Source organism: Lissotriton helveticus, chromosome 8 (assembly GCF_964261635.1).
Source record: "Lissotriton helveticus chromosome 8, aLisHel1.1, whole genome shotgun sequence".
Classification (NCBI taxonomy): domain Eukaryota; kingdom Metazoa; phylum Chordata; class Amphibia; order Caudata; family Salamandridae; genus Lissotriton; species Lissotriton helveticus.
In genome coordinates, this window is record NC_136069.1 from 1,691,305,520 (window position 1) to 1,691,331,398 (window position 25,879).

The 25,879-nt window shown below is 41.5% G+C and overlaps 1 protein-coding gene across 1 annotated transcript in view; it reads right to left on the minus strand.

Moving 5' to 3' along the window:
* LOC144774103 (vomeronasal type-2 receptor 26-like) overlaps positions 1-25,879 on the minus strand; it is a 40,126-nt gene that overhangs the window by 9,283 nt on the left and 4,964 nt on the right. Inside the window, exons 2-4 of the mRNA XM_078659129.1 lie at positions 24,638-24,792; positions 21,806-21,828; positions 17,721-17,849 (exon numbers count right to left, since the gene is read on the minus strand). Coding sequence (XP_078515255.1) covers positions 17,721-17,849; positions 21,806-21,828; positions 24,638-24,792 — 307 coding nt within the window. The remainder of the gene's footprint in view (positions 1-17,720; positions 17,850-21,805; positions 21,829-24,637; positions 24,793-25,879) is intronic.

Here is a 25,879-nt window from a genome sequence, read left to right on the forward strand (position 1 = left end):
TGTTTAATTTACTATTCCAACTCCAGTCCCCGTGGATAGTAGGGAAGGTGTTGGATAGTACATTAAACCTATTCCCTATCCTAGAGCGCCCCCCAACGCAACGCGTTGTAATGGTTTGCGTTGTAAAAGTTGCGTTGTAAAGGCACTGCGTGGTAAAAGTTGCGTTCTAAAGGTTGTTTACCTATCACAGGTAACAAGCGCAATATAAATGCAAACCTTTTTCCTGCTTTTATCCCTTTGCTATCCTTCACAATCCAAATAACTGACTAATATCCATCACGCAACTTACTTTCATATTCGACTATACTAATTCACCACTAATCCTTTATGGGTTCCTGAGTACCGTGCTATTCGCCAAAAAAGCTCTTCAACACCACATAAGGGGTAACAAGCGCTATATACATGCAAACCTTTTTCCCCCTTCTATTCCTCCGCTATCCTTCTGAGTCCAAATAGCTGACTAACATATCCACCACTCAAATTACTTTCATAATTCACTATACTAATTCAACACTAATCCTTTGTGGGTTCTGGAGAAGAATGCTACCCGCCAAAAAAGTTATTTGACGCCTCGTCAGGGGTTGTAAGCTCTATATAAATTCAATTACAATACAATACAAAATACTAATAATCTATATCATTCTATTGTTCACTATTAGTGTGATATAAAATGACGCACACTTTTGTGGAACTGGACCTTTGGTGGCAGTTGGGATAAGTAAAATGATTCAAAATGTATGTTGTATGTGTGATTGGGGGAAAGCGCATGCATGTAAGAGAGTGTGTGTGTGGTTTGTTTCCCAAGTATGAAGTGTGTATGTGTGAAAGTGAGTGACAGTTAGTAAGTGAGATTGCAGCCCAATTTACCATTCTTTGGCATTTTTATTTATTTTATTTTTATTTTCAAAAGTTTTATATAGCGCTGGCTAGACCCGTAGTATCAGAGCGCTTTACATGAGCATTAGTTCATAGTTACAGGTTACATCATTACTAAGCATGGGCATAAAATCCGTTCCGCTCGCGCATTTTGCGGATTTTCGGCAAATTCGCAATCCGCGAACTCTCGCGAACTTGCCGAAAATTCGTAAATCCGTGCGAAGCGGATTTTTTCTTGGTCGCACTTGCCAACTAGAATACTATACAATTTCGCGGGAGTAAACACTTGCGAACACATAGATGCGGCAGGCAGCGACAATCTCCCAATTGCGAGATTGCAAAATTTGCCTAAGGACTAATCTAGACTGGATCGCATCCTACCTTCGCAACAGAACTAATGTCATCCATACCCCACCTTATTCATCTAAACCGAACTCCACAAAAGCATGGGTTCCTTAAGGCTCTATCATCTCACCCTTACCTGTACTGATCAATCAATTTAACTTCACATGCAATTTCGCACAACAAATCCACCAGCAGGCAGCATAACCCTTGAAAATTATGATTTTTATCAGAATATCAGAATAACTCCTCAGGTTGACATTTGCCTGCACTTTTTTTTTGCAAAGAGTCCATTTTGGGGGGGGGATGGAAGTGCCCCACAGTCTCCAACTTTCTGTTCCTGTCCAGCAGGCTCCTCCCAGTGCTTTCTTCATGTGCTGGTCACTTTGGATCTTGACCTGGAAGGATTGCAAAACTGAAAGCACTCAGCAGGTGCAAAAGTTCAATCTTATCATTAGTAACCATTCCCTGTAGTGCCTGGAAGGATTACTTTTTGTGGAGGCTGCTGGAAATTTGGATTTTTGCAAAACTGAAAGCACTCAGCAGATGCAAAAGTTCAATCTTATCATTAGTAACCATTCCCTGTAGTGCTTCCTGAGGAGCCCCTTCAGAGTTCAGTTGCCTACTTGAAACTATTCTATGACCCTGCTCTGACCCTCACAGCAGGCTCAGAGAATAGCTACAAGTATACAACAAAGGTCCTGTTAAAAAATTACACTGCAACAGAAAGCAATTACAGATAAGGAAGCAGGTGCCAGCCTGGAAGTTCAAATTCAGTGACACATTAATCAGCCCCTAATTCATTCATGTCAGTTGAGGCAGGGTAAGTGTGCTTTTCCCCCCATAATCTACAGTGATGAACTAGAGGGTGGCATGGGTGAGCCAGAGGGTGGCATGGGTGAGCCAGAGGGTGGCAGTGGTGAAACAGAGGGTGGCAGTGGTGAAACAGAGGGTGCTGTGATGAACCAGACGTAGAAACAACATGGTCGCGACCGTTGCTACCCGACAAGTAAGTTCGCGTTTGCGAACTGGTAAAAAACCTTTGCGAAATGGCAGAAATACTTGCGAACACAAAAAAAAAAGGAATCCGCAAAATCCGCGAGAGTTTGCGGATTGCGAATCCGTAAATACGCAATTTTGCGGATTGCCAATTCGCAAAATCCGCCCATGCTAAAAGGTTACATAGTTCTTAGAGCATGGCCACATAGTTACTTGTAAGGTCAAGATAAACAATAAGCACAAATACGTAAGGGGAAAGGCAGGCAAGGTGAGAGATTCGGGCAGGGGGGTTTGGAGCAGGGGAAGTAGTCAGATAATGAAGGCGGGAAAGAGGAGGGTAGGGTGAGAGACACAGCATGGGAAGAGGAGGGGAAAGGTCACGGGTACACAAACCAGTAGACGAGTCAAGGCAAACGTCCAAAGTCCAGTAAGCTGTGATCCCATGGGAAGTGGTATCACTTCCCTATCCCAGGTGCGAGAGGCTCCCTTTGCGCAGTGGACTCTCTCAGAGGGGTCTCTGAGACTCCAAGGCCTACATACTGGATTCTTCCCCAGTAAGGGGAGAGGGAGTGCTTTGGCAAGGGGTGCCATACCATACCTCAAGTGTGAGTGGCTCCCTTGGCGCAGTGGACTCAATCAGCGGGTTCGCTGAGACTCCAGAGTATAAATATTGGATCTTTCCCCAACAAGGGGAGAAGGAGTACTTAGTCAAAGGGCACAAAGGACAGGGGGGTAGGCAGAGTAGCAGGCAAGGGGAGAGATTCGGGGGAGAGTGGATAGGAGCTAGGGACGAGACAATAAGGAGAGACGAAAAGAATCCACGGCCCATCTCCCCTATAGCTAAACTAAGTAGCTCCATCGGGCATCAGACAAAATAGTTCAGTCTCAATATATTGAGAGAGGAGGGAAGGAGAGACATAAATAGAGGGCGGATGCAGTAGGAGACGGCAGGAGAGACGAAAGGAAGTGCAACAATGTGGTTCAACAATATATCAGGAAAAGATCAAACAAGTAAACATTATATCAAACAATCAGCAATACATTAGGGGAGGAGAGAGAGGAGGGAGAAAGTAGTGGGGAGTAGGGGAGGAGAGAAAGTGAGGATAAGGGAAGAGACAACTGTAGAGACGAAAGGAAGTCTGTCTAAAGCCGACTGGGTAGGTGACGACCAATCAGGGAATCCCATCTCCCCTATAGCTAAACCAAGTAGCTCCATCGGGCATCAGACAAAATAGTTCAGTCTCAAGTGACGAGGGAAGAGGTTCAAGAAAAACAGGGGGTTGGTGAATTAGTTCTAGAAACGATCACGCAGATATCATGGTGTTCTGGCCCTTCTCGGGCTTAACTTCAGGCAGGCAAGGCAGCACTGGAACAGTACGAGACCCACCAGCCCGGTCGAGGAACGGGACTCGAGGCAACGTGAAGATCAGGGGCACAACAGGGTATAAGCAAGGCTGGTGACATACCTAACATCAGGCGGTGATTGGGGGGGTCCCACATGTAGCGAGCGTTGCCAGTAGTTGCGGAGAATACAGTGCACTGTTGGTGTGGTTTGGTGCCTGGCTTGTTAGTTCCACGGGTAACTTGCACTTACCAGGTGATGCGTGGGGGTTGTTGCAGGTCCGTAAGGGTCTATGTTGGAAGACACTTGAGTGCCAATCATTCCCAGAATAGGCCAGCTTCCTTGCGGTTTTGGGAGAGGGTGAATACTGCCAGGAGGGGTTAAAACTGTGTGCGAAGTGCAGGAGCAGGTTATTTGCGGGGGTCTTAGCGGGGGTCACAGGCGTGCCCCTCCCGGAGTTGAACCGGTAGGTGATACAGGTACGATGTGGATTACTGGGTCGATGAGCCACCATGTTGAGGTCAGGCATCATCCATCCCAGGCGCCTCCAGTTCCGGCAATAATGGGAGGGGGATCGCCTTAACGTTGCCTGTCGTTTCAGTAAGGGTCGCCTCTCACCTCTGGCTTTTTAGCGCTGCGGCATCTGGTGGCTCAGTTGCTCAATGCTAATTCCGCCGTCTGTCCCAGTCTCCGAGCGCCATTTTGAAGTCAGGCGACACCAGCTGAGGATCGTCCTGTAAGTTGCAGTAGGGTCGGCAATCAGTTCCCCTCCTCCGATTCACTGGGATCATGGCCTGATGGGCTGATACCTTCTGGTCCCACTGGGTTGTAGCACGGGTCCGGGCGTCTGTCTGCACAGGGCTGCCGTGTCCAAAATGGTGGGCTGTCTCTGGTTGCCGCCGACTGTGCCCTTCTATGTGTGCATACGCGGGGCGAGTGTCAAGAATCCCCAATGTCGGGCTGTACCCTCGCTGCCACCTTTGTCCCTGGCTGGTTGGTTCGCGGCACCAGTCTCCGGTGTAGGGCTCCGGTTCGATCTCCTCCAGTCTGCCGTCAGGAGCGGGCAGATGCCATCTTGCCTCCGAGGCTCGGGGTCCCGATATTTCGGTGTTTCATCTGGAATATGCCTGGTTGTTGAAGGAGTAAGGCACCACAGGGTGAGAGAAAAATGTGCCATATCTACTAAATATGGTGCATTTTTTTCTCCCCATGCATTGGTGCACTTTTCGCAGCCAAGTGCTAATGCAGACAACCTTGTGCCATAGAGCGAGGATGTGTGTTTTACTCTGAAGTACAGGCTTTGTACTGGAAGGTGTTTTATTATCCTGTTCAAAAACCATGCTTCGTGGCTTTTCCCCTTTTATGTATGCTGTACAATCCAGCACACATGCAAGGTTGGTAAACAATGAGAAAAGCAAACATGTATCCTTGTTATACCTGCCTCAAGGAAGCTTAATATTTTAAAACTAATTCCTGTCTACTGATGTTTATAGATAGGGATTTGCATCAACCCCGACAGGTGGTTGCATGGGAACGGCCATTCACCACCCATGGAATATTCCTTGATCCAAAATAATACAAAGCAGCACATAGCATAACTTTGGAGTACTATCCAATGCAAATCCTAATACAAAACCAGCACAAAGCATTATTAAACCTGGGCCTAGGTGTCAGTATGAGTGAGATTAAGAGTGAATGCAATTGAGTGAGTGAGAATGAATAAGAATGAGCATAAGGGGATGTAAGAGTGTGAGAATAAGTGTGAGTGAGAAAATGATTTTCTGTGAGTGAAGGAGTGAGCAATAATTTGATGTGATGATTGTGAGTTTAATATTGGCCCTGGAACACTGAAGGTAACAATTCTCTTATAGAAACACCCAGGGCAGAATACTGGCAATGACATACTTCTAGTAGTTCCTGGGATGATAGACACCTGTGAAAAGATACTGGCAAACTGGGGTTAATTGTATTGCATAAAGGGCACCAATGATAAAATATTGGTACTGGCATACTAGAGGTAACGCATGGCATCTGGACTCCAATGGTAAAGTGATAGTACTATCACAACTGAGGACATTCTTTGGATAGAGGTGACAACCTGGTATAGGAGGGTGGCAACCACGAAAAAATGCTGTTTCTGAAACACTTAGGTCATTTTTTTACACCTATGGTATATCCGTGTATGAACAGCATAACTTATGAAATTCTGGCACTGGGATATTTTATGTCATTTTTGATATGAGGAAGTATACATGACAAAATGCTGGTCTTGGTACAATGGAGGTAATTTTCATTTTTGCCATATCGAGGTACCCATTCCATATTTTGAAACAAAATGAGTTAACTCCTGGGGAATATCAAGGGTCATTGGCACACCATGAAGGATTTCAATATTTAGCATTCCTTTCAGTGCTTATTGCATTCTAGCTTTAATATGTACCATTTCATTGCATACTTTTCACATTTTTCTCTGCAGTAGTGAAACCAGGTCACACATTACAATGAAGGGAAGGTATAATGCAAGTATTTGAACATTAGAATGTTGAGCACTCCATTGCAGACAATGGAGTGCTCCAGGCTTTTACGGGCCGGTAGAAGCCCGCAGCGCAACATTCTAATGTTGTTTTTTCATTCACAGCTGCTGCTGTGAACGAAGGCCTCTCCGAGCCTAAGGGAATTTAAATCCCCTCGGGCTCCAAGAGGCCCTTGTTTTATTTGTTAGAACATTCTGCCCTCTAGTAGCAGAATGTTCTAATAGCCTTATAGCCCTCCCTCCGAAGCCAAAGGCTCAGGCCTTTAACCCTGGAGCAGTCCTTTAATGGCCTATATAACCTGCTACGGTGGGCTATAAAAGCTATATTGTGCCCCTGAACTTTCAAAGATCAAACCCAAACCATAGTGTTGGTAGTATCCAAAATAGGAACTTGTCTGTGTTATGCAGTTAAACTAATCATTGTTGTGATTTTAGGGTCATGTGATATGACTAGGTGGAAAAATCAGGGTCAAGTATTATATTATTTTACTTTCTGTGACATTGGTAAGGTCAAAGAGTATGTAATGTCTCTTTTGTTGCCCCAGACGTTTTGGAAAATTGATGTCCTTGGTGTCCAGAGTGATTGAAAATGCAGTGGATTCCTATTGACCTGTAATTCAATCATGTTCGAACACTATGATGATTGAATGCAAGTAAGACTATAAACTAACTTGATATGTGTCACTGCAAGTCTCCTACAGTAGCTGAGTTGTCAAGGCATGGCTAGACAATGAATTTTGAGTGAAAAAGATGTGCGTGCCTTTTTTATCGGAATTTAACACATTCATAAGTGGTGCAAGCCCCAACATGCTTTGTGTAGTGCAAAACTTGAACTCTGAAGATTTCTAATACTGGCCATGAGGCATAAGTGCAGACATTGCGTCTATCTTAGTAGACAGCATGGCTTTAGCAGTGTTACTTTAGCAGCCCTGCTGTAAATTTCACGATCAAGTGGTGAGTAATTGTGTACCAGACACTATACATCAATGGTACATCCCTCCCCCTCGCTCTGTCTTCAGTGTGCCATTGGGTGTGATGTCCCATTCAAGGAAGAAGTATGCTTTGCACCTATGTTTCTTGGGCTGGCCCAATTACACAGCTGTGAACTCAGCATCTTGGATCGCCTTGATTAGCGGCCATTTTCAGGATCAAACAGCATGATGATCCTGGTGCCTGCATGAACTGCTGCTCTGATTGTAAGTGATGTACAGGGAAAGATCAGATTTTGTGTGAATGGTCTGAATACATAAATGATACCAATTACCAATGCACTGCATGTAAAAATAACTACTGTGAGAAATTGTGTTGTTGCTTGAATGGGATGAGAGCCCTGGGCAAGCAACAGCCACAATCTCTGTCAGGGTGAAACACACAAAGTCACTAAATTAATCTGTACTTAACCCTGGGTAACTTTGCACAAAAAGCTGTCAGGCTTAACTTAGAGGTAATGTGTAAATTGGTTATGCAGCACCCAAACAGTAATAAAGTAAAGGCACAACATAATTCTGCAAAATAGAGGAAACTTCATTAAATTATTTGACACCAAAAACACTAAAACCTAATCAGCCGAACCAAAGATAAGAATTCTTATAGAATTTAGCAAAAATAGAAGCAAAAATTACCTAGTGCCAACTATGGCTATCTGGTCACGCCGGCACGGTTCAAAGACCCACGTTTCGGCTGACTCTGATGGAGAGCTACAGTCACAGATTAGCAAGCTAAAATGTACCTTTTAGCGCCAGGATTCCTGTTCACCTTCAGGGGGCCATGAGGAGCAGGAAGAACGTTGCAGGAGGCTGCCGGAGTAGCTCGAAGAGCAGGCCAGGTGCTGCAGGTGGGCATTGATACAGCTTCACATTGGTGGACCTGTCAATGCTGTAGTGCGAGGAGGTGGATGCTGAAGCGTCGAGCTGAATCAAGACACAGGCAGTGACATCTTGGTGAATAGGCAGGATCGTGAAGAGCCCAAAAACTTCAATTCAGCTCGATCCAGGTGCTGGTGCTGGTGCTGGTGCTGGTGCTGGATGTTGGAAAATCTTTTACATCCCTGAAGCTCAGATCGCGAGGCCAGTGGACTAGCCCCTGGAGTCACTCTGGTAGTCCTGAATTGAAGATGAAGTTGCAGTTCCTTCTCTCCTAGGTAAGAGGGAGCAGCAGTTCAGCAAATCAGCTGTTAAACAGGGCAGCAGTACAGCTGACTAGCAGTCCTTTCAGCAGCACAACAGTCCTTCTTCCTAGCAGACTCCAAAGGTCCAGATGTATATTGAAGAGCTGATGTCTGATGCCCCCTATTTATAGCCTGGTTCTATCCTGGGAGGTTGGAGAACGTTCTAGATAGTGATTTTGTAGTGCATGGGATTTACTAACTCCCCTGCTCTGGTTCCAAACTGGTTACAGTGACAGTGTGGAGGTCAAAGCGCTTTGTGTGGGGCCTCGGGTAAATGAATTGTTGAAAATAATTAAGGATCTCACAAAAGAATATATCCAGAAGGAAAACAAATTAACAAAATGCGCATGTATACTTTCGTACATATTTATATAATTAATAGTTTAGAAAAAAGGGTAAAGAACAATATCCACATAAACAAAAATGAATGAGATCAATTGTCTTTTATAGCTAGTTTTGTCTCATATTCGCTTCTGTGAGTTATTTACAGAACAGAAATTATCATTGAACATACAGTGAATAATTCCTATATAACAATTTATGGAAAAATGGGTTAAGTATGTCAACGTTTGGTCTTGTGTCATAAAGCATCTAAAAGACCATCTTCAGGACCCAAAATTTCACATGTAGACTGAATACCCCCATATTTAAGGAATAATCACAAAAATGTTGTTTGTCAGCAAAAGACATCTTCGAAAAAAGAGATATACACCCAGGAAAAGTGAAATAAGTTACAAAAGGGAACTAAATTGACGTGAAAGGGTAATATTCCCTTAAATTAATAATGTAATTCATCACAGAAAGATAATGAATGGAAATAGAAAAAAGTGGAGAGACCTTCACCCACAAATTGTGTGGTAAAATAATGAAAAAAGCTTACTTATCCTAATGGATAATGCATACCTGAGAGAAATCTAGAAAGACTAAATCAATTATCTGCCCATCAAATGTGACAAGGATATTAGGGACTGAAGTATGTAAATAGCATTTTGTGATTCCCTAATTGCGAATCACAAGGATTCTCTATAAGGAAATTGCAAAATGCAACATGAACGTGTATAGTACACCTCTTGTGATTACTAGGGGGTCGTAAATGACCTACCTCATAAAAAATGATTAGGTAGGTCGCAATTTGTGACCCCCTAAGAATTGCAAAAATCAGCAGACCACAAAGCCCGTGATTGCTTTTCAATAAAGCAATCTTTTTCTTTTATAAAGCAGGCAGTTTTCCTTAAAGAAAAACAAGATACTTTACAAAACGAAAAATGAAATGTTTCTTCATTTTTTAAGAGCAGGCAGTGGTCCTTGGGAGCGCTGCCTGCTCTTAAAAATTATTTTACAAACATTCACAAAGGGGAAGGGGTCCCTTGGATACCCCTTCCCTTCTGAGAATGTGTTACCATCTACTTGAAGTAGTTGGTAAAATGTGAATGTTTTGCAACCTCAATTGTGGTCACAAAACATTCATACTTACTGATGCGATTTGGGAGGGACGCCCTTAACACGCCCCTTCCTAATACCGAATCACAAACCCATTTTGCAATTCGGTATCAGGTTACATAATCACAAAATGTGGTTTGCTGCATCGGAGAAGCAATTGGTGCGTTTGCAAATGGGCAGATTCTGCTAGTCTCCCTTTTGCAAATACAAAAAGGCTTGATATATCTGTCCCTAAATGTTTCAATCTGTAGAGCAACCATCATAAAAGTTCTTTGGTTTATCACAGATATGATTAACAACAGATACTTGATGAGTATTGAGTAAATCATAAGCCATGGTTATTTTAAATAGATGGGAAAGATAACCATTTATGTTATTGATGTTGTTTAACTAGGGGAATTTAAGTTTGAATCAATCCATAAGAAAACAACAAGGAAATGAGAAAAAGGTTTTCTTACTTGCGCCAGCAATGAGACAAGGATATATGTGGCTTATATATTGATGTGCAATCAAGGGGGTTGGGATGCACACCACGTATTCAGTATTTTACAAAGTTTGTCCAGGTATTCCAAGAATGCGTGCAGACTGGTAATGTGGCATGCCCAAATGCCACTGGAGAGAACAACAACTGCTTGAGATGGGGCAACTTCTTGCTCCTAACCAGATGCACAGCTTGAACGCCACCTTCTTTGGTGGTCATGTATGTCTATTAGGTTCATCCGTGTAATCATTTGAATCATTTGATCAACATGCAGGAGCAACGTGGTCTATTTAATTTACATGCAGGTGCAATGGCGGGAAAAGTTGCACTTTGGGCCAATTGGGAGAAAAGAGGGAGGTTTAGAGTGTTGATAAGAGGGAGGAGGTATGTGGTGATTAATCACGACTCGTGACGATGTTGAGAACGGAAGGATTTTAACTTTCTACAGCAGGTATGGGATGAGTTCTGATGCTTGTTGCAAGGATATGGTTAAATAAGACATGGGGAAACATGAGTAAACGTTGGTGTCACAGAGTAATGGGAGAAACGAGTAGAAAATGTAAAGGTCAGAGAGTGAAAGAAAGCGAAGGGTTTATAATGTCTTCATTTATAAATGGTGACCCGGAGGTGTTGCAATCAGTGGGCTTGGGTTGAAAACAGAGAGGCATTAAGGACGAGAAACGGAGTATTGCAAAGGTTGTTTTATGATGTTCAAAAAACAGATGGTGACCTTAATGTTTCAGAACAAGCAGGTGAGAGTGTTGTGAGGAAAGCGTCAAGAAAGACAAAGGGAAGGAGGGGAGGTTGGGAATGAAGGGACACTTATAAACGGAGGGAGGGGGGTGAGTAAAAAGTTAGCGACATGGTTAAGAGGAGGTATTGGCTCATTATATCAGTAAAGTAGTGTAAGCAAAAAGATTTGCATTTACATCCCCTCGTGGAGGCACTCCAACACGTTCATAGAAATGACTCTGTGTTTTTTTCGAAACTTAGGTTTATTCCAAGCTTGTTTCAAACATTGTAGAGTGATTTTCACCGTTTCATTAGTTAGTAGATATTAACATCATATCAATACGATGAACAACCATATTTCTCCAATGCATTTCGGGCTACACGCCCTTTATCAAGGAGAGGCTGAAAAGAAGGAAAAATGAGCCCGAATCAGGGTGAGGGAATATAACAAAAAAATCATTATGGGCCAGTTAACAATTTATTTATTTATTGATATGATGTTAATATCTACTAACTAATGAAACGGTGAAAATCACTCTACAATGTTTGAAACAAGCTTGGAATAAACCTAAGTTTCGAAAAAAACACAGAGTCATTTCTATGATCGTGTTGGAGTGCCTCCACGAGGGGATGTAAATGCAAATCTTTTTGCTTACACTACTTTACTGATATTTCAAGGTGTGTGACGGCCACACTACCCTCGAGTGCACCCTCTCCTGCGTAAACTTTCAATCAATCTTAAATCAACAAGTGCTGTGCACCTTCCATTCATCTTTACTGTGAAACTCATTATATAAGTAGCATGACAGGGATGGGAGTGCTGACAAAAGATTACATTGATGAAAACATCAAGTGGCAATGCATATTTGACAATGTGTTTGATCAAAAAAAGTTTTGGCTTGTGTCTTAAGATGAAGTAAAATGTGTATCTGAGTTTAGATTATTAAGTGGCAATTATTTTTATTTCATAGTTACCCCTGATGAAGAGCGCTTCGCAGCCCGAAATGCATTGGGATTTTAATAAAACACTGCTGGTGATGAACTTTGCATCATTCGTATTCTTTCAAGAGGCCTGGATGGGCACAGTTTGAATATTAGAAACTTGAAAACATGCAATATTTACCGAAGGTGGATTCAAATTATAAAAACGAAATGAAGGTCAAAAGATGATTAATATGGATTCAGATGATTACACGGAGGAACTTAATAGGCATACATGACCGCCAAAGAAGAAGGCGTTCAAGCTGTGCGTCTGGTTAGGGGCAAGAGGTTGCCCAATCTGCCTAACGGCTAGGGCGCTCGACCTCGGACCTGGGGATCTGGGTTCGAGTCTCGGTAACGACGCCAATACCTCCTGGGATTCTGGGCAAATCACTTAATCTCACCATGCCTAAAATGAAGTGTGTCCTCATGTAACGTAACTGGAAAATATGTAAAGCGCTCTGATACCTGATTCGGTTCGGGTCTAGTTCGCACTATATAAAACTCCGCAAAAAAAAAAATACCAAAAAAAAAGCAGTTGTTATATATTTGATATTTGATATTTGATATTTGAAGGGGTATTTCTAGAGCGCGGCGTTCGCTCCGGAGGGAGCATCATGGCGCTGAGAATCCTTGAAACCCAGACTCAAAGGTGAGAAGAAGGCTAAATGGCAGCTCTGGTCAAGTCGTCGGGGAGGTCATAGATCCAAGTTTTAAGAAGTTTTCTGAAGGGCTTCTCTGGGGTCTGTTTTCTCAAATGTATGGGCATGCTGTTCCAGGCTTTGATGGCCAGGTAGCTTAAAGTTTTACCACCTTTTAACTTCAAGTTGAACCTGGCGGAGGTCATGATATTGATGTTGCCATTAACTTATGGCCAGTTGTAACCTTTACTTCAATAGTCTGTAAACGGCAAACATGAATAAGATGATATTTACATAAAGTTGATTATGTTAGGTAGATCAAAATGAACCAAATACAACTACTTTACTCTTGCCAGTGATATATTTAAATTGTCCTTGGCGATCTGGGTATATTTATCACCCTTTTGTATTCCGTGAATCAACACTTGTGCTGAAAAACAGCAGACAGACAAAAACGGATGCTATAGCATTAAAAACCAAAGAAAACATAAAATATTGTTGCTGTTCTTACTTGTCAAAGGTGTGTAACACCGTCATCAATCAGCATCCAGACTAAATCAAGACAGCTGTAGAAATACTCAGAATGTGAAGATATGCTTCCGGGTATGATGATGAACTGGTAGACACCTGCCTGAGAATATGGCTGCCATCTTAAAGGTGTCCACCTTTACATAGTGATGCATGGTTCAAGCCTTCTTTGCCTGTGTCTCAAAGAGCACTTATTCCAAAGGTGAACATAAGATAAATTCTAAAATTAAGAAATAGGTGGACTTCTCATCTTTGACTACTTAAACCTTAAAAGTAAGTCAAGAGTAACATTGTGGTGCTGACCAGCTCATAAAGGCTGCAACCACACACCCTCACTTCCGCTTGAGCTCAGACGCCAAAGAAACAGCTGAGAGGAGCCGCATGTGATGCTGTAAAATCCACCGCCATCCATCCTGATGCTATGGAGCCGCGGCGTTACAGAGGCCCATTTTTGATATATCATATCAGCGGGTAGCCTGAGGCCCACTTTGTTACAGCAGTGGGCAGTCTTGCTATAGCCAATGAGGAAAGGAGTTTCTATCCCTCCCCTTTTCGGCGCTTTGCCCTGCCAGTTTCTCTTAGCGCGAGGAGCTGGAATAGGAGCAGGGACTGCTTGTTAAGACTCTGGAGCTGTGTCAACCTGGGGTAGCAAGCAAAGCCATTCCAGGTGCCTTGGGGGGTAAAACTCCGTATGCCCTCTGTTATACTGGATTTGGAGAGTTTGTATTTAATGTAAGGCTGAAAACTCTTGGCAGGGCTACAGTGCCAGGACACTCTCGGTTTCGATCTGGTTCCACGGACGCTGGGACTGCTGCGACCCCCGGACTCGTGGACTTTGGACAATATTTGAGACTCCAGGTTTTGCTCCAAGAGGGGGTAAGTGAAGGTCTTGTCCTTACTCACCGGTATAGGGGGTCCCCCATACCACTTGGTTGAGGGTCGCTGGGGAGGTCCCAGGAAGCAAATTTGGCATCAATTCAGGCCAGTGATCTGCAGAGGGGCTTCGCGATTAATACACTATGCAAAAGCTTACTAAAGGAGCCAAAGTAATTGCCCAGTCTGAGTCTCCAAATCTGGGACAAAAGGTTAAAAAGCAAGTTGGTCAGGCCGCAGCTAATTCTAATCATGCAGCCGCTTTCAGAAAAGACCTGCCCCTCCTTACTGAATTTGTTGAGATGGCATGTACTGAGACCATTAAACAAGACCATCACGAAGCAGCCTCGGCGGTTCTGGGCTCTAACATTAGCCCTAGTGGGTTGGCTTCTTTAACGGCGGATTCGCAATTTTTTTCAGTTTCGACTAAGTTAAAAAACCTGACACCTGACGGAGCAGTGGGTGAAACCGCAGATCTTAGAAAGTACCCTATATTCTTTAAAGCCAAGCCGGGTAGGCTCTGGGGTGAAGCGGAGCAGGAGATGGCAGGTAATGACCTCCTATTAGTTGATAATTCATTGAACTCATGTCCGCTACTCTAAATCCTGAGATTGGTAGTCATTCCTCCCTTCCATCCTCCGGTTTGTTAGGACCATTAGCTGGAGGAGGGTCTTTGGATCATTCTATTCCGGTAGCCCCAGCGGTGTCCGTTTTGACTATACCAGTGGAGTTTGTGCATGCTGATCCAGAGGGTTTGCAGTCGGATGATAGGCCTAATTTAAGTCAGACTAATCCTTCTTTAGACGGTAGCTCTTTTTCCATATAATGGGACATTAAGAGTCTTCTTAATCTGATTCTGGAAGAAATTTGGGAACTAAAAGCTTCCCAATCTGCTGAGATTGCGGTAATCCATGCTCGCTTGACTAAGATTGAGGAAAATATGGCGCAGATCCCGGTACGTCTGTCGGAGGCTGAAAACAGGATTTTGCAATTGGAGGATCAAGTGTTAACTATGAATCTCGAAGTCGCCACTTTCCAGTCCCAGAGAACCACACTGAAATATATGTTGGAGGAGCTAGATAACCATTCCAGGTGCTCAAATCTCTGTACTCTGGGCATCCCGGAGGGCATTGAGTGCCAGTAGTCTCTACAATGGGTTGATTCATTCATAAAGAAAAATGTCCTCCCAGAATTCAATGGTGATCTGATGATAATGAGAGCCTATCGCATTCGGCACATCCTCCCTCCTAATGCTAAATTTCCACGGACTATCTTGGTTAACTACGGGGATTTTAGGGTCAAGGAACAGATTCTATCAAAAGCCATTAACCAAAGACAGTTCTCCTCAGCAGAAGTCCCATTAGGTTGCATCTTTTCGGACATGTCAACTTTTGCAGAGAAAAGGCAGAAAGAATTAGTCAAAATGCTACATTTGTTTAAGGCACAGGGGGCACAGGGTCAAGGGTAGATTCTACATCTTTTGCAGTGTCCCAGATGCACAGGAATTATTGCAACAGATTTCCATGGATAAATCTGAATGGCAATTTTTGAATATAACTTACTTCTGCCCAAAAAGAACTATTAGTAAGTTTAGCAACACACATGGCCAACCACTGCTACTACCACACCTCCCATAGAACATAATGGAGGAAGAAACTTAAACTAAAAACTCAATGGAAACAATGTTACATGAAAGTAAATTCGTTTGAAATAGTTAAAGATATAAATAAATATAATCTAATGGTAAAAAATATCTCAACTGAATATTTATAAGTTAAATACAAAACATTTTAAAACCTGTTTTTAATAAAAAAAAATGTTAGATTACATTGTGTTACAATATAATTCAATTACGTTTCATTTTTTCTATACATCATTTTTTTAAATATTAATACATACTGAAATCGTTTTACTGTAGGTAGGAATACATGTTTTAATTTAAAGTTTAACAAAATACATTTAATTTAATTTAAGATATGTTCATGTATTTAATATTTAATTTACATTTATGTTACTATTTTTTAGATGTAGTTTCTTTTGTTCTACATTTAAAATTAAAATATATAATTAACAGAATGCTATGTAGCAAAAATCTTTTCAGAATTTTTTCAAAGATTAATAACGTTTTTAAGTTTTGTATATACTTTGCCACACAGAGATCTATGCAACTTGGGGTGAAACCCCCATTTGGTAAAATACAGGGAAACTTTCCCTATCATTTACCATAGAGAGATCTCCATTCTGACTGTGGCAATCATCTTTTAGTTAAAGCTAAGGAAAAGTAGAAAAGTTTATTAAGCGTTGAAAAAGTAGCAAACTTTTTTTATGTTAAATATTAATAATTGCCAAATTATTAATTGTTCAACTTAATTGATTCTGAGAAAAGGCAATTTAATTAATTATGTATTTTTCTAACAGAAGATGCTTGTGTTTTATTTGCTGTTACTGTTTATATTGCATATACTGTAAATATGCATTTGTTTTACTAAAATTGTATTGTGCATTTGTTTGTTGAGTGTTCTAGATCTAGTTTTACCAACACATCTCATTGCTGTCTCATGTCCTACTGTTGTCACTGACAATCTGAACTGAATCCATGGACACTTCATGTGCCAGGAAATCTTTGTTAGGAGTTTCTGCTTGGAAAACTATTTTATAGCAATATGGGCCTCATTGTGGGCCTCATCATGATGGAGGTCGGACAAGCCCTTGTTTCGGACACGGCACCGTCAGACAAGGATTCGACAGTCTCAACAGTCCAATTACAATACAACTGTTGTGCAGGTTGTCACAGACATGCCTTTTTGTATTGCGGCTTGTGCTGTGGCCCAGGAAAAGTCCACAGCACAAGCCGCAATAGTAAAAGGGATATTTTCAACAACCATGCACCTTGTGCCAGGCCCCTGTGGTTCAAGGATGGTTGGGGGGCACTGCTCCAATTGTAGGGATAAGGCTCCAACTGCCACCCAATATGATCCTTGAGCCTTTTAGAGGTGGTGGTTTTTCCCCCAGCCCAAACGTTTTGACCACCAACATTGTAATCCTGTGGTCGGATCAATACTCTGGATGGTGGACAGACCAGTCTGACATTCCTAATCAGCCCCTATATGTTTTTGATTAACTCCATTGGCAGATACCAGAGCCAAAATTGAGTACTCTAGAAAATTCATCCTCTACTAAGTGGCAGTAAATAGTCCACCTAAAAAAGGGGACAATCTTTGGACAATCAATCCTTGTATTCTGTTGACAAAAGTAACAATCTTACTAAATGCTAGGGGTCGTCAGAACTCGCAGAGTTTCACTCTGTGGAATTCCTCAGAGGTGCATAAAAGCTCAGCAAGATTCCACGGATTTCTGTGAATGAGTGGAATTGGCATGTCGTGCTGCTCGAGCTGATTTTTAGACCTGGGAGTTTGTTCCACACTGAAGAAGCACACGCAAACAGCACCCAGTGGCGTGCCAGAAGGCGCTGCTTCTGGAGTTAATTTTGCTGCTGCTTGAGTAGATTTTCAACATGAGAGACAGCTTTTTGACTACAAATGGTCGCAACCTTCCGTGACCGCCAGCCTTGGAGAAATATTGCCGAGTGCCTGACTAGTGACTGAAAATTGAAATTGGCAAGCCAAACAAGAAAAAACTCCATCACGCACCAGCTGTCACTCAGCCCTACCGAATGCAACCTGAATGATAATCAACTACACAACTTTGTCACACATGTTTGAGACAGTGAGCTACTCTCCAAAGCTGAGGATGGAGTGAGGGAGGAGAAGGATGAATTGACTAACCAGTTTCATTGCTGATCTCTCCCTGGGAGCAGGGTACACAGTCATAGCAGCACAATGGATCCCCCTCTCGTGATGCTTTTCTGTACCCAGGGGCACAGTTCTCACTGCAGACTGAACGTGGGACCTGTGGAGGGGAGAAAAGAGAGTGGTGACCGTTTACTGAGAGAGTCCTTAACCTCATGAGCGCTACCGCGTTTTCCCGCTGTGTGCTAACATTTTAAAAATGGCTTGTTTATGACAAAGCCAGCTCCTCATCCGCGCAGCGCAGGTAACGCTGATGACGAGCTGGCTTTGTCATCAGCACCGAAGGGGTTAAGCAGAGAGGGAAGAAACATCAATACATGGAAACTTAAAGTCACACACCTTGAATATAGCAATAAAAATACTTGTGACAAAGAGAGGAGTGACTCTGGTTACTTGGTGAAGGACTTGGATGAATTACTCGCCAATAAATTGCAAAATAACTTAAAAGCACATGTAGATGAAAGGAAATGTAATTAAAACCTTGAATAAATTTCAATAAATCGATTGTAACTAGCAAAGTTAGATACAGAATAACTTTATAACATGCTAATAAGACAGCGTATTGAAGAGTATGATCAGTTCCTGTCATCACAACATTAGAAACCCTAAAACCATGATAGATATCCAGGATAAAAACACTGAATTAAGGCCAGGAAGACCTTACTCATAAGGATGGGCTGATTAATGTTTATTGTACTAAACAATAATTTGTGTTCAGAATAGAAAACGCAGGTCCTCCTACAGACTTCCCTAAGCTGCAGCAAGAATGTCAGAAATGTAGATTTTAGAGTATAGGATTTTGGTTGGGTTACATTTAATTTCTCAAATAATTAAAGCATGCGATTTCTGGGAATTCTCACTTATGTCTATATATTTAATCATGCTTAAATGTAAAAGGTGTATTTTCAGCAGGTGGAAAGGTGTTTCAAAAGTGTATTTTGTTTTTAAGAAATGCATTACTAATCTGTCAAATGCTTCCTTCATGTATAAAGCTCTTGTCTTACACCCTACTCAATTTTCTGAGTTTCTGTCCCAGTCCCATCCTGAAAATGTAATTACCTAGTTACCCTTTCATTTTGCAGGAATATATGTGTGCAGTTTCAGGGTATGGCAATAATTGCATTCTTTGGGGACCACTCAGAGTAATGAGTCTGAGTATGCTGGACATCAAATTTGCTCACACAGAATGTTACCGTACTTACATATTAGCCATCGCTTTGGAAGAGGTCTGTGTGAATTTAGTGATTATGGTCAATAAAATTAAGGACACACCCACGCAGCAACATTTTATAATATATTATTATCCATGCCCAGCTCATTTTACTCCTTCTTGTGAAACCTATTCCTTATTGATATTTTCTTGAATCGTAGACCAGCCCTTCATTGGGGACGCGTCATTACCCAGCACTCACACTACCTACAGCCACAATGTATGTATGTATATATGTGTGTAAAGAACTTAACGGGTCCCAAAAGTTCAACTCTTTAAAAAAGCCCTTTAGTATATTACCCTCATAACTCAAAATGCCGACTACGTAAAAGAATATACAATATTAAACAATTTTAGACATATAATGAAAACAAGAGGATACAACATTTTTAAAAAAAAACATAATTTGTTGTATTAAAAACAGTTTATTACAAATCAATAAAATCAATGTTGTGTAACATCAATACAGTGCCATACATTTAAATTTGAAATTTACATTTATTAAAAAATGCCGATACACATGTAAAAAAATGATAAAAATCACAGTTGTCGACGCAGCGTTTTGGTGTATAACGATATCACCTTCTTCAGGACAAACAATTCTATACAGAAAAAGCGTGTAATTAGATACATTCAAAGATTTTATTTACAAAACATTCTTCTTGCAATAACCAAGGCACAATTGTGTTTTCACTAGTTCTTCTGATTAATTTTCTACACAAAAACTCATTCATATTCATAAATGATTTTGGCATTTGAGTTATACTGGGCTATACATGAGGGTTCTTAACTTTAGTGACAAGAAGTCACTCTAAGGTAGCTATAAGTAAATAAATCATAGTGCATACCTGCGAAAAATAATTATCCCTCTCGTATTAATTGGAGGTAATTTGATCGTTGTGTCTCATCTGATCTGACACATCAAGTACTGACTTGTATATATGTGTGCTCTCCACAAATATGTGCCATTCTAGACATGTTCTATGGCACAGGGGAAGCTGAAATGTTATCCCCTTAGCATTACCCCATAGATGCTTCTGATTCAGGAAGAATTATATCGGTCCATCTGCAAAAAAAGGGCATTATCTTGGGATACTTGTACATCATAGGTCCATATGCATCAGCAGCCTCCTGGTCAGCGCTCTGTGGAAAAGCACCACTTATATAATTTGCTTTAGATACCCAGAACTGGTAGGGACATGTATTAGTTGTTTGGTTGGTTGTTCCTGGGCGCTTCACTAATATTTCTTCAATTTGACCTCTAAATATTTGCCTACAACTGAACTGCCTGTGGATGGTACATTTTTTGAGAAGTTCAATATTTTAGTAATATTTACTTTACTGTTCAGTAGGGTATCAAAGAGGGGCCTAGGACTTAAGATTGTAGTCCTCACTCAAGGCTAGAGTGTGAATGTCAATGAGCAGATCCTGTACATTAGAAGCATACTTACGGAGAACCGTATACTAGACATGTAGCCAAAAAGATTTAAGTCACCAAAAGGGTTAGCAGGCAGCATTGAGTTAGCTCATGGACCAGTAGACCCAAGTATGTTTGGCATGTGGTTGATGCAGAGCTGTTGCTGAGGCTTTGTCCAGCATCTAAACTCTTCTGTAGTGCCTTACCTGGGGATGATGAAAGAGGCTTGATATATGTGTTTGGGTGTTGTGGGTAGCCAGGACTAAGGACTCTTTCCATGGGATTCTTGCTCTGGTGCATTCATATTGGTATTGGTACTGGAGTATGTTTGAGTATGTAGTAAGCAGGCTGTTGCAAGCCTCACTTTTGTTTTCAGTGCCCTAATTGTTCAATGCAAAGTGGTGTTACATTTTTTTACAATCCCTTCTTTGTTTTCGGGAAGATCTGCCTGACATTTGCCAAATCAACAGTTAGATGATAGCCTCCTGTTTACACCAAGAAAAAATTAGGGAAACTGATTATCCAATTGGTTACTGGAATAAATGGAGTATTCCTGAACAGCTGAGCAGAAGGAGATGTCCCTGCACAATTTACAAGGAGGGGAACCACTGGTCTGTCTATTCTAGACTACATTATCTTTAGTCACAGCCTAAATCAGAAATCACAGCACCTAAGTGTTCAATTTACACAACGCAGTCGTCATGCAATACGGAAACTAAAAATTGAGTTGAATCTACTACTTCCCTCCTCTTGGGCCCTATTGTATATGAATGGAGTCACTCTTATAATAATAATAACAATACAATCTTTATTCGGCAAAGTATACAGCCATAAACGATGCAGTACATTAAAATAGCAAATTCATAAAAAAAGGCAAATTAATTTTATCACCACTGCAAAAGTAACAACAGAATATACACTCCAGGGCCATTGAATTATACATAGATCTCGGAGCTAACTGGTTTTTCTGAGAGCCTATTTAAACATATCACACAACGGAAAGAACACCCATCTATCTTAATCATTTCTAGATTTCCTGGATCTCACCATTTCTCTTAAAAATTGTGTAACCACGAATAAAGTGGGGTCATTAAGTAAAAGTTGCATAAGCAAAAGTGCAATTCAGGTCTGTCTAAAACCCATGTCTTTTAAATATGGTTTAAGATGAATTGGTGTGGATGCATAAAATATTTGCATAAAAAGAAAAAATTTAAAATATCCTGTGGAGACCTATTGTCGCAGCCACAGGGTCCCCTATCTTTACTTCGTGTTATGAATCCGATGGGGGAAGCCACTAATTGATGAAACATATTAAACCTAAAACGAGTAATTAAAAATCGGTCATAAGCACTGGTTAAATTAATAAGATAATGTTCTGTTCCTTGTACTTATTTGACTAAAGCATGTGCTCTAACTGTAGGTTTTAACAGTTTCTTTTGTTCTTGAGCCACGTTAACCTTTTAAAGGAACAGATCATTGATGAGGTTTTTATCGCCTTTCTTAACTGATCTAAAATTTGCAAACATATCTGATCTTCCTAGGGTGCAAAGTGTATTTTTGATATATCGCAGCCATGCTATTTTAAGGGCATGCTTCAATGAGATGCAATCCAAGATTATCTCATGATGAAGGGAAGCCTGCTCCTTTCACCAAATATTCAACCAACAGTGCAGAGGCTTAACTGCCACTAAGTCCGACACATGCCTCACCTGAGTTCTTCATGGACTGAGTAAGCCAGGGTACCTTGAGGGACCCCCAGATTTCACTCCAATACACAGCTTTAGAAATACAAATTGATTGGTATAATTTTAAAATCACCCTAGGTGACTAAGTGCCTCATCTATGTGCAAAGTTTGCTATAGCACCCATTTCTTCGAGTCCATCACCTTCTCTTCTTTGAGGGAATTCCAATTTAATTTGGCATCAAGTGAAACTCTGAGATATTTAAAAGCTGGGACTTTGGCTATACTATGAGAGCCTGTATCGTAAGTTGTATTACTCTTCCCTCGACAGCCCACTTCCAACACAAACAACTTAGCAAAATTCGGAGAAAAGTCCAGTCCCTTCATAAAGGAGACAATTCCAGCAATTACAATTTGCAATACTTAAATGGGTACATGTTATAAAACGGCATCATCTGCATAAAACAGAACTGCTACAGGTCTAGTATCTAATCTCGTGGTATCGACATGCAGAGAAATCATTACAGATTCCAGCCCTTTGATATACAGCAAGAATAAAAAAAGGGCAAGAATACATTCTTGTTGTAACCCTTTTGAGCATTTAAATCTATCAGTGAGATCTCGCTCTTCAGTAACACGTACTGCAGCCTAGGTATGGGCATCAAGGGACATCAAGGTGTTTATAATTGCGTGCCCATAGTTTACTATGGTTCACCCTGTCAAACGCTGCAGTGAGATCCATAAAACCTAAGTAAATGGATCCCGCTTTGGCGATTGTGTGTTTGGTTATCACTAGGTAGAGGTTCATGCACTGGTCTACTGTGGATTTGCCTGCTTAGAACCCATATTATGCCTCTGAGATAACATGATTTTCTATCTGCCCATTCCACTAGAGTATGACCCGCCCCATGACCTTAACAGTAGAGTCTATCAGCAAAATGGGCCTGTTGCAATTTGGATTATCTCTGCCCCCTTTCCTATAGATAGTGACAGTGGTGGCTGTTGACCAAGACTGGGGCATGACCGGTGACACTGCCGCATTCAGTACCTTGGTTAAAATAGGGGCCTACACCTTGATGTTACTTCTGAACACATCTGGGCCTGGCACCTCTGTACCAGTTATTACCAGGTATAGCTGAAATTCAATATAAGAATCCCAAGGGAGGCGTTCCCAGGCATTATTACAATAAGCTTCCGCCCCAAAAAAATAGACTGACTGGAAGTGACTCTTCCATTGATCTTGTGTAATGTGGTGACATATGGATGGTTTGTCTGGTTCGGAAAAGCAAGGTCTATTATTAATGGTCTAAAATAAGGAACTATCTTTCAGATCACTGGCCTCTACCAGTTCGTCCCAAGCATGTTTTTGTAGGGCCGACCTCTGTTTCTTTAGAAATATTTTATAGATGCTACAACAGCTGGATGACTTAGATCTAGTTTGGGGGTCTCTTTCAATGCCACTTTAAGGAACCTCAGAGCATTCCCTGTCAAACCACCTTGGGCTACTTGATTGGTACAGTTACACATGTTCTCACCGACTTTGCTATGGTGTCAAAAGATCTTAGTACATCATCTTCTGAGGGTGAGATATCTAAGCACTTCATAATCTCCTGTTGCCTCTCTTTGAAAAAGGATAAATAGAAGGCATTACTATCAACCTGTGACCACCGCAGACGCCTTCCCTGGTCCGTTGCCTTTGATGCCCCTACCACCCTGCTGCTTTTAGCTATTTTCATTCACTGTGTCCACATCCCCGGACCCAGAGAGTTATGATCACTGAAAGTACTTTCTATTGTCCTGAAAGATGTTAAAATATCAGTCCGAGCTAATGACAGAAAAATAAAATCGGTGGTGGATGCACAACCCCTACCTTTATAAGTGGGCGAATAAAGACTATTGGGCAGTATAACTACTTTTCGGAGCGTAACCGTTAGGTCATAGATATTTAAAAGAGCATTTAATTCCTGACCCTCCACAGAGTGCTCCATGTGTCATTTTTCTGCTTTCACACATGTGGAAGTAACCCCTATATTAATCCCAATGTTTGAACATACATGACAATTAAAATCCCCAAGCACAATCAGATTGCCGAGTGTAAATCGTCACCCTGCTGCTGATCTAAGAGCCCAGCTAACTCCTTTACACTCGACAAGTTTGAGTTCCTATTTTTGTCATTATAGAAATCAATTATTGTGAGTCCTTTTATTCTACCTACTACCACTGATGAGTTCCAACTAAACGCCACTGTCGAGTTCTAGTATAGTTTTTTCACTGACCCACACAGATCGAGGGTGATAAAGATAATTCCACTGTCCCTATCTCGCCCATATCTTGATCCTTCCACTGCGAGGAAGAATGACTTGCAACCTTCCAGAAAAAAATTGTTTTCCACTGCCCAGGTCTCTTGTAGGTAAATGATCTTATACTTGGATATAGTTTGAAACCATCATTTTGCGCCCAGCACTGCCACATTCCAGGAGATCAGATTTACCTTGATCCCCCCCTGAGCACTGGGTAACCTGGCCGATATTATCCTTGTCTGTGATTAATCATAATTCTAACTCTTATCATTCATTCTGGATACCTGTTGAATTTCATTGTCAGGTCCGGTTCCTCAGGAAGAGTACCCTCAAGAAGCCCATGTTCAGGCAGACTTGACTCTGCGCTTAATACCACCAGAGTATCAAGATGGCCAGATGGGGGGAAGGGAATTAGGGCGGGTACTGCGGGGAGGGAGATCTGTAAAGGAAAATCCCAAATGTTCTGTATTAGCGACAAAGGTCTCAAAAAGATTGGCAAAGTCTCAAATATCTTCTCTGTCTCTTGAAAGACTTCCAGAGTTGTACTAAGAAAGGTCGCTACTGCCTATGAATGAGTATCCAGAATTACTGATGATGAGGATTTATTATATTTCTCTATAGTTCTCTAATTATTCATATTACACCATTAAAGAACACTCAAGAGAATATATGTGCGCAACTTTGTAATGTAAAAGTTCATATGTGCAACTTGTTACTATTCACATATAAAAGTTCACATGGTCATTGATTATACAGTTGTTTAAAATCACACATAGAATAGGAATAACAGTTTGTTTCAGAGCATGTGTTTAAATACTCATTATTAATATCATAATGTAATTCACAGATTCTAAATCTTATATGCATGCAAAGATAAATAAAGTCTTAAACTCTAAATGACTTTTAAAATATGCTTCCAAGCCAAAGAATATGAGGTCTCCAAAGTTCGACTGAAATGACCTACACACAAAATGCCGCTAAGGCAGAAAATGTGAGCTCTCAAAAGTTGTCCATAAATAACCTTTCTGTGTGCCAGAAATCGGAAACACTGTGATTAACTAAATGAAAAGCTCATAAATAATGAAAACACTTGAGCACTTTTGAGTCTTGAAAATGCAGAGGAGTGCTTTTAACCCCTTGGGCGCGGCCGCGATTCTGCGCCTGTGCGTCCGTTTTTAAGAGTGGGCGGGATCATGACAGCCCCCAGCCGTCATCAGCACATGCCCACCGTGATGCATGACGGATGGGGGTCGTCATCAGCATAGAATGGGTTAAAATCGACATCTCCTACCTGCAAGGAAACCTTACCGGACCAGAAACAAACATTACCGGTGAGGCGCAAGCACGCAAGCTGGGAGAATAATCTGCAGGGAGCGGCAGGGCGTGGCCCCTATAAATAGCCTGAGAAAAGTTACGGTGGCCACCGAGGGGCATTTTTAGTGTTTATGCACATTGGCTCAATTATTGTTTCATTCTGGGCTGAAAACTCAAACAGATGTTCAAAAGTAGGAAATATAAAAGCTGGC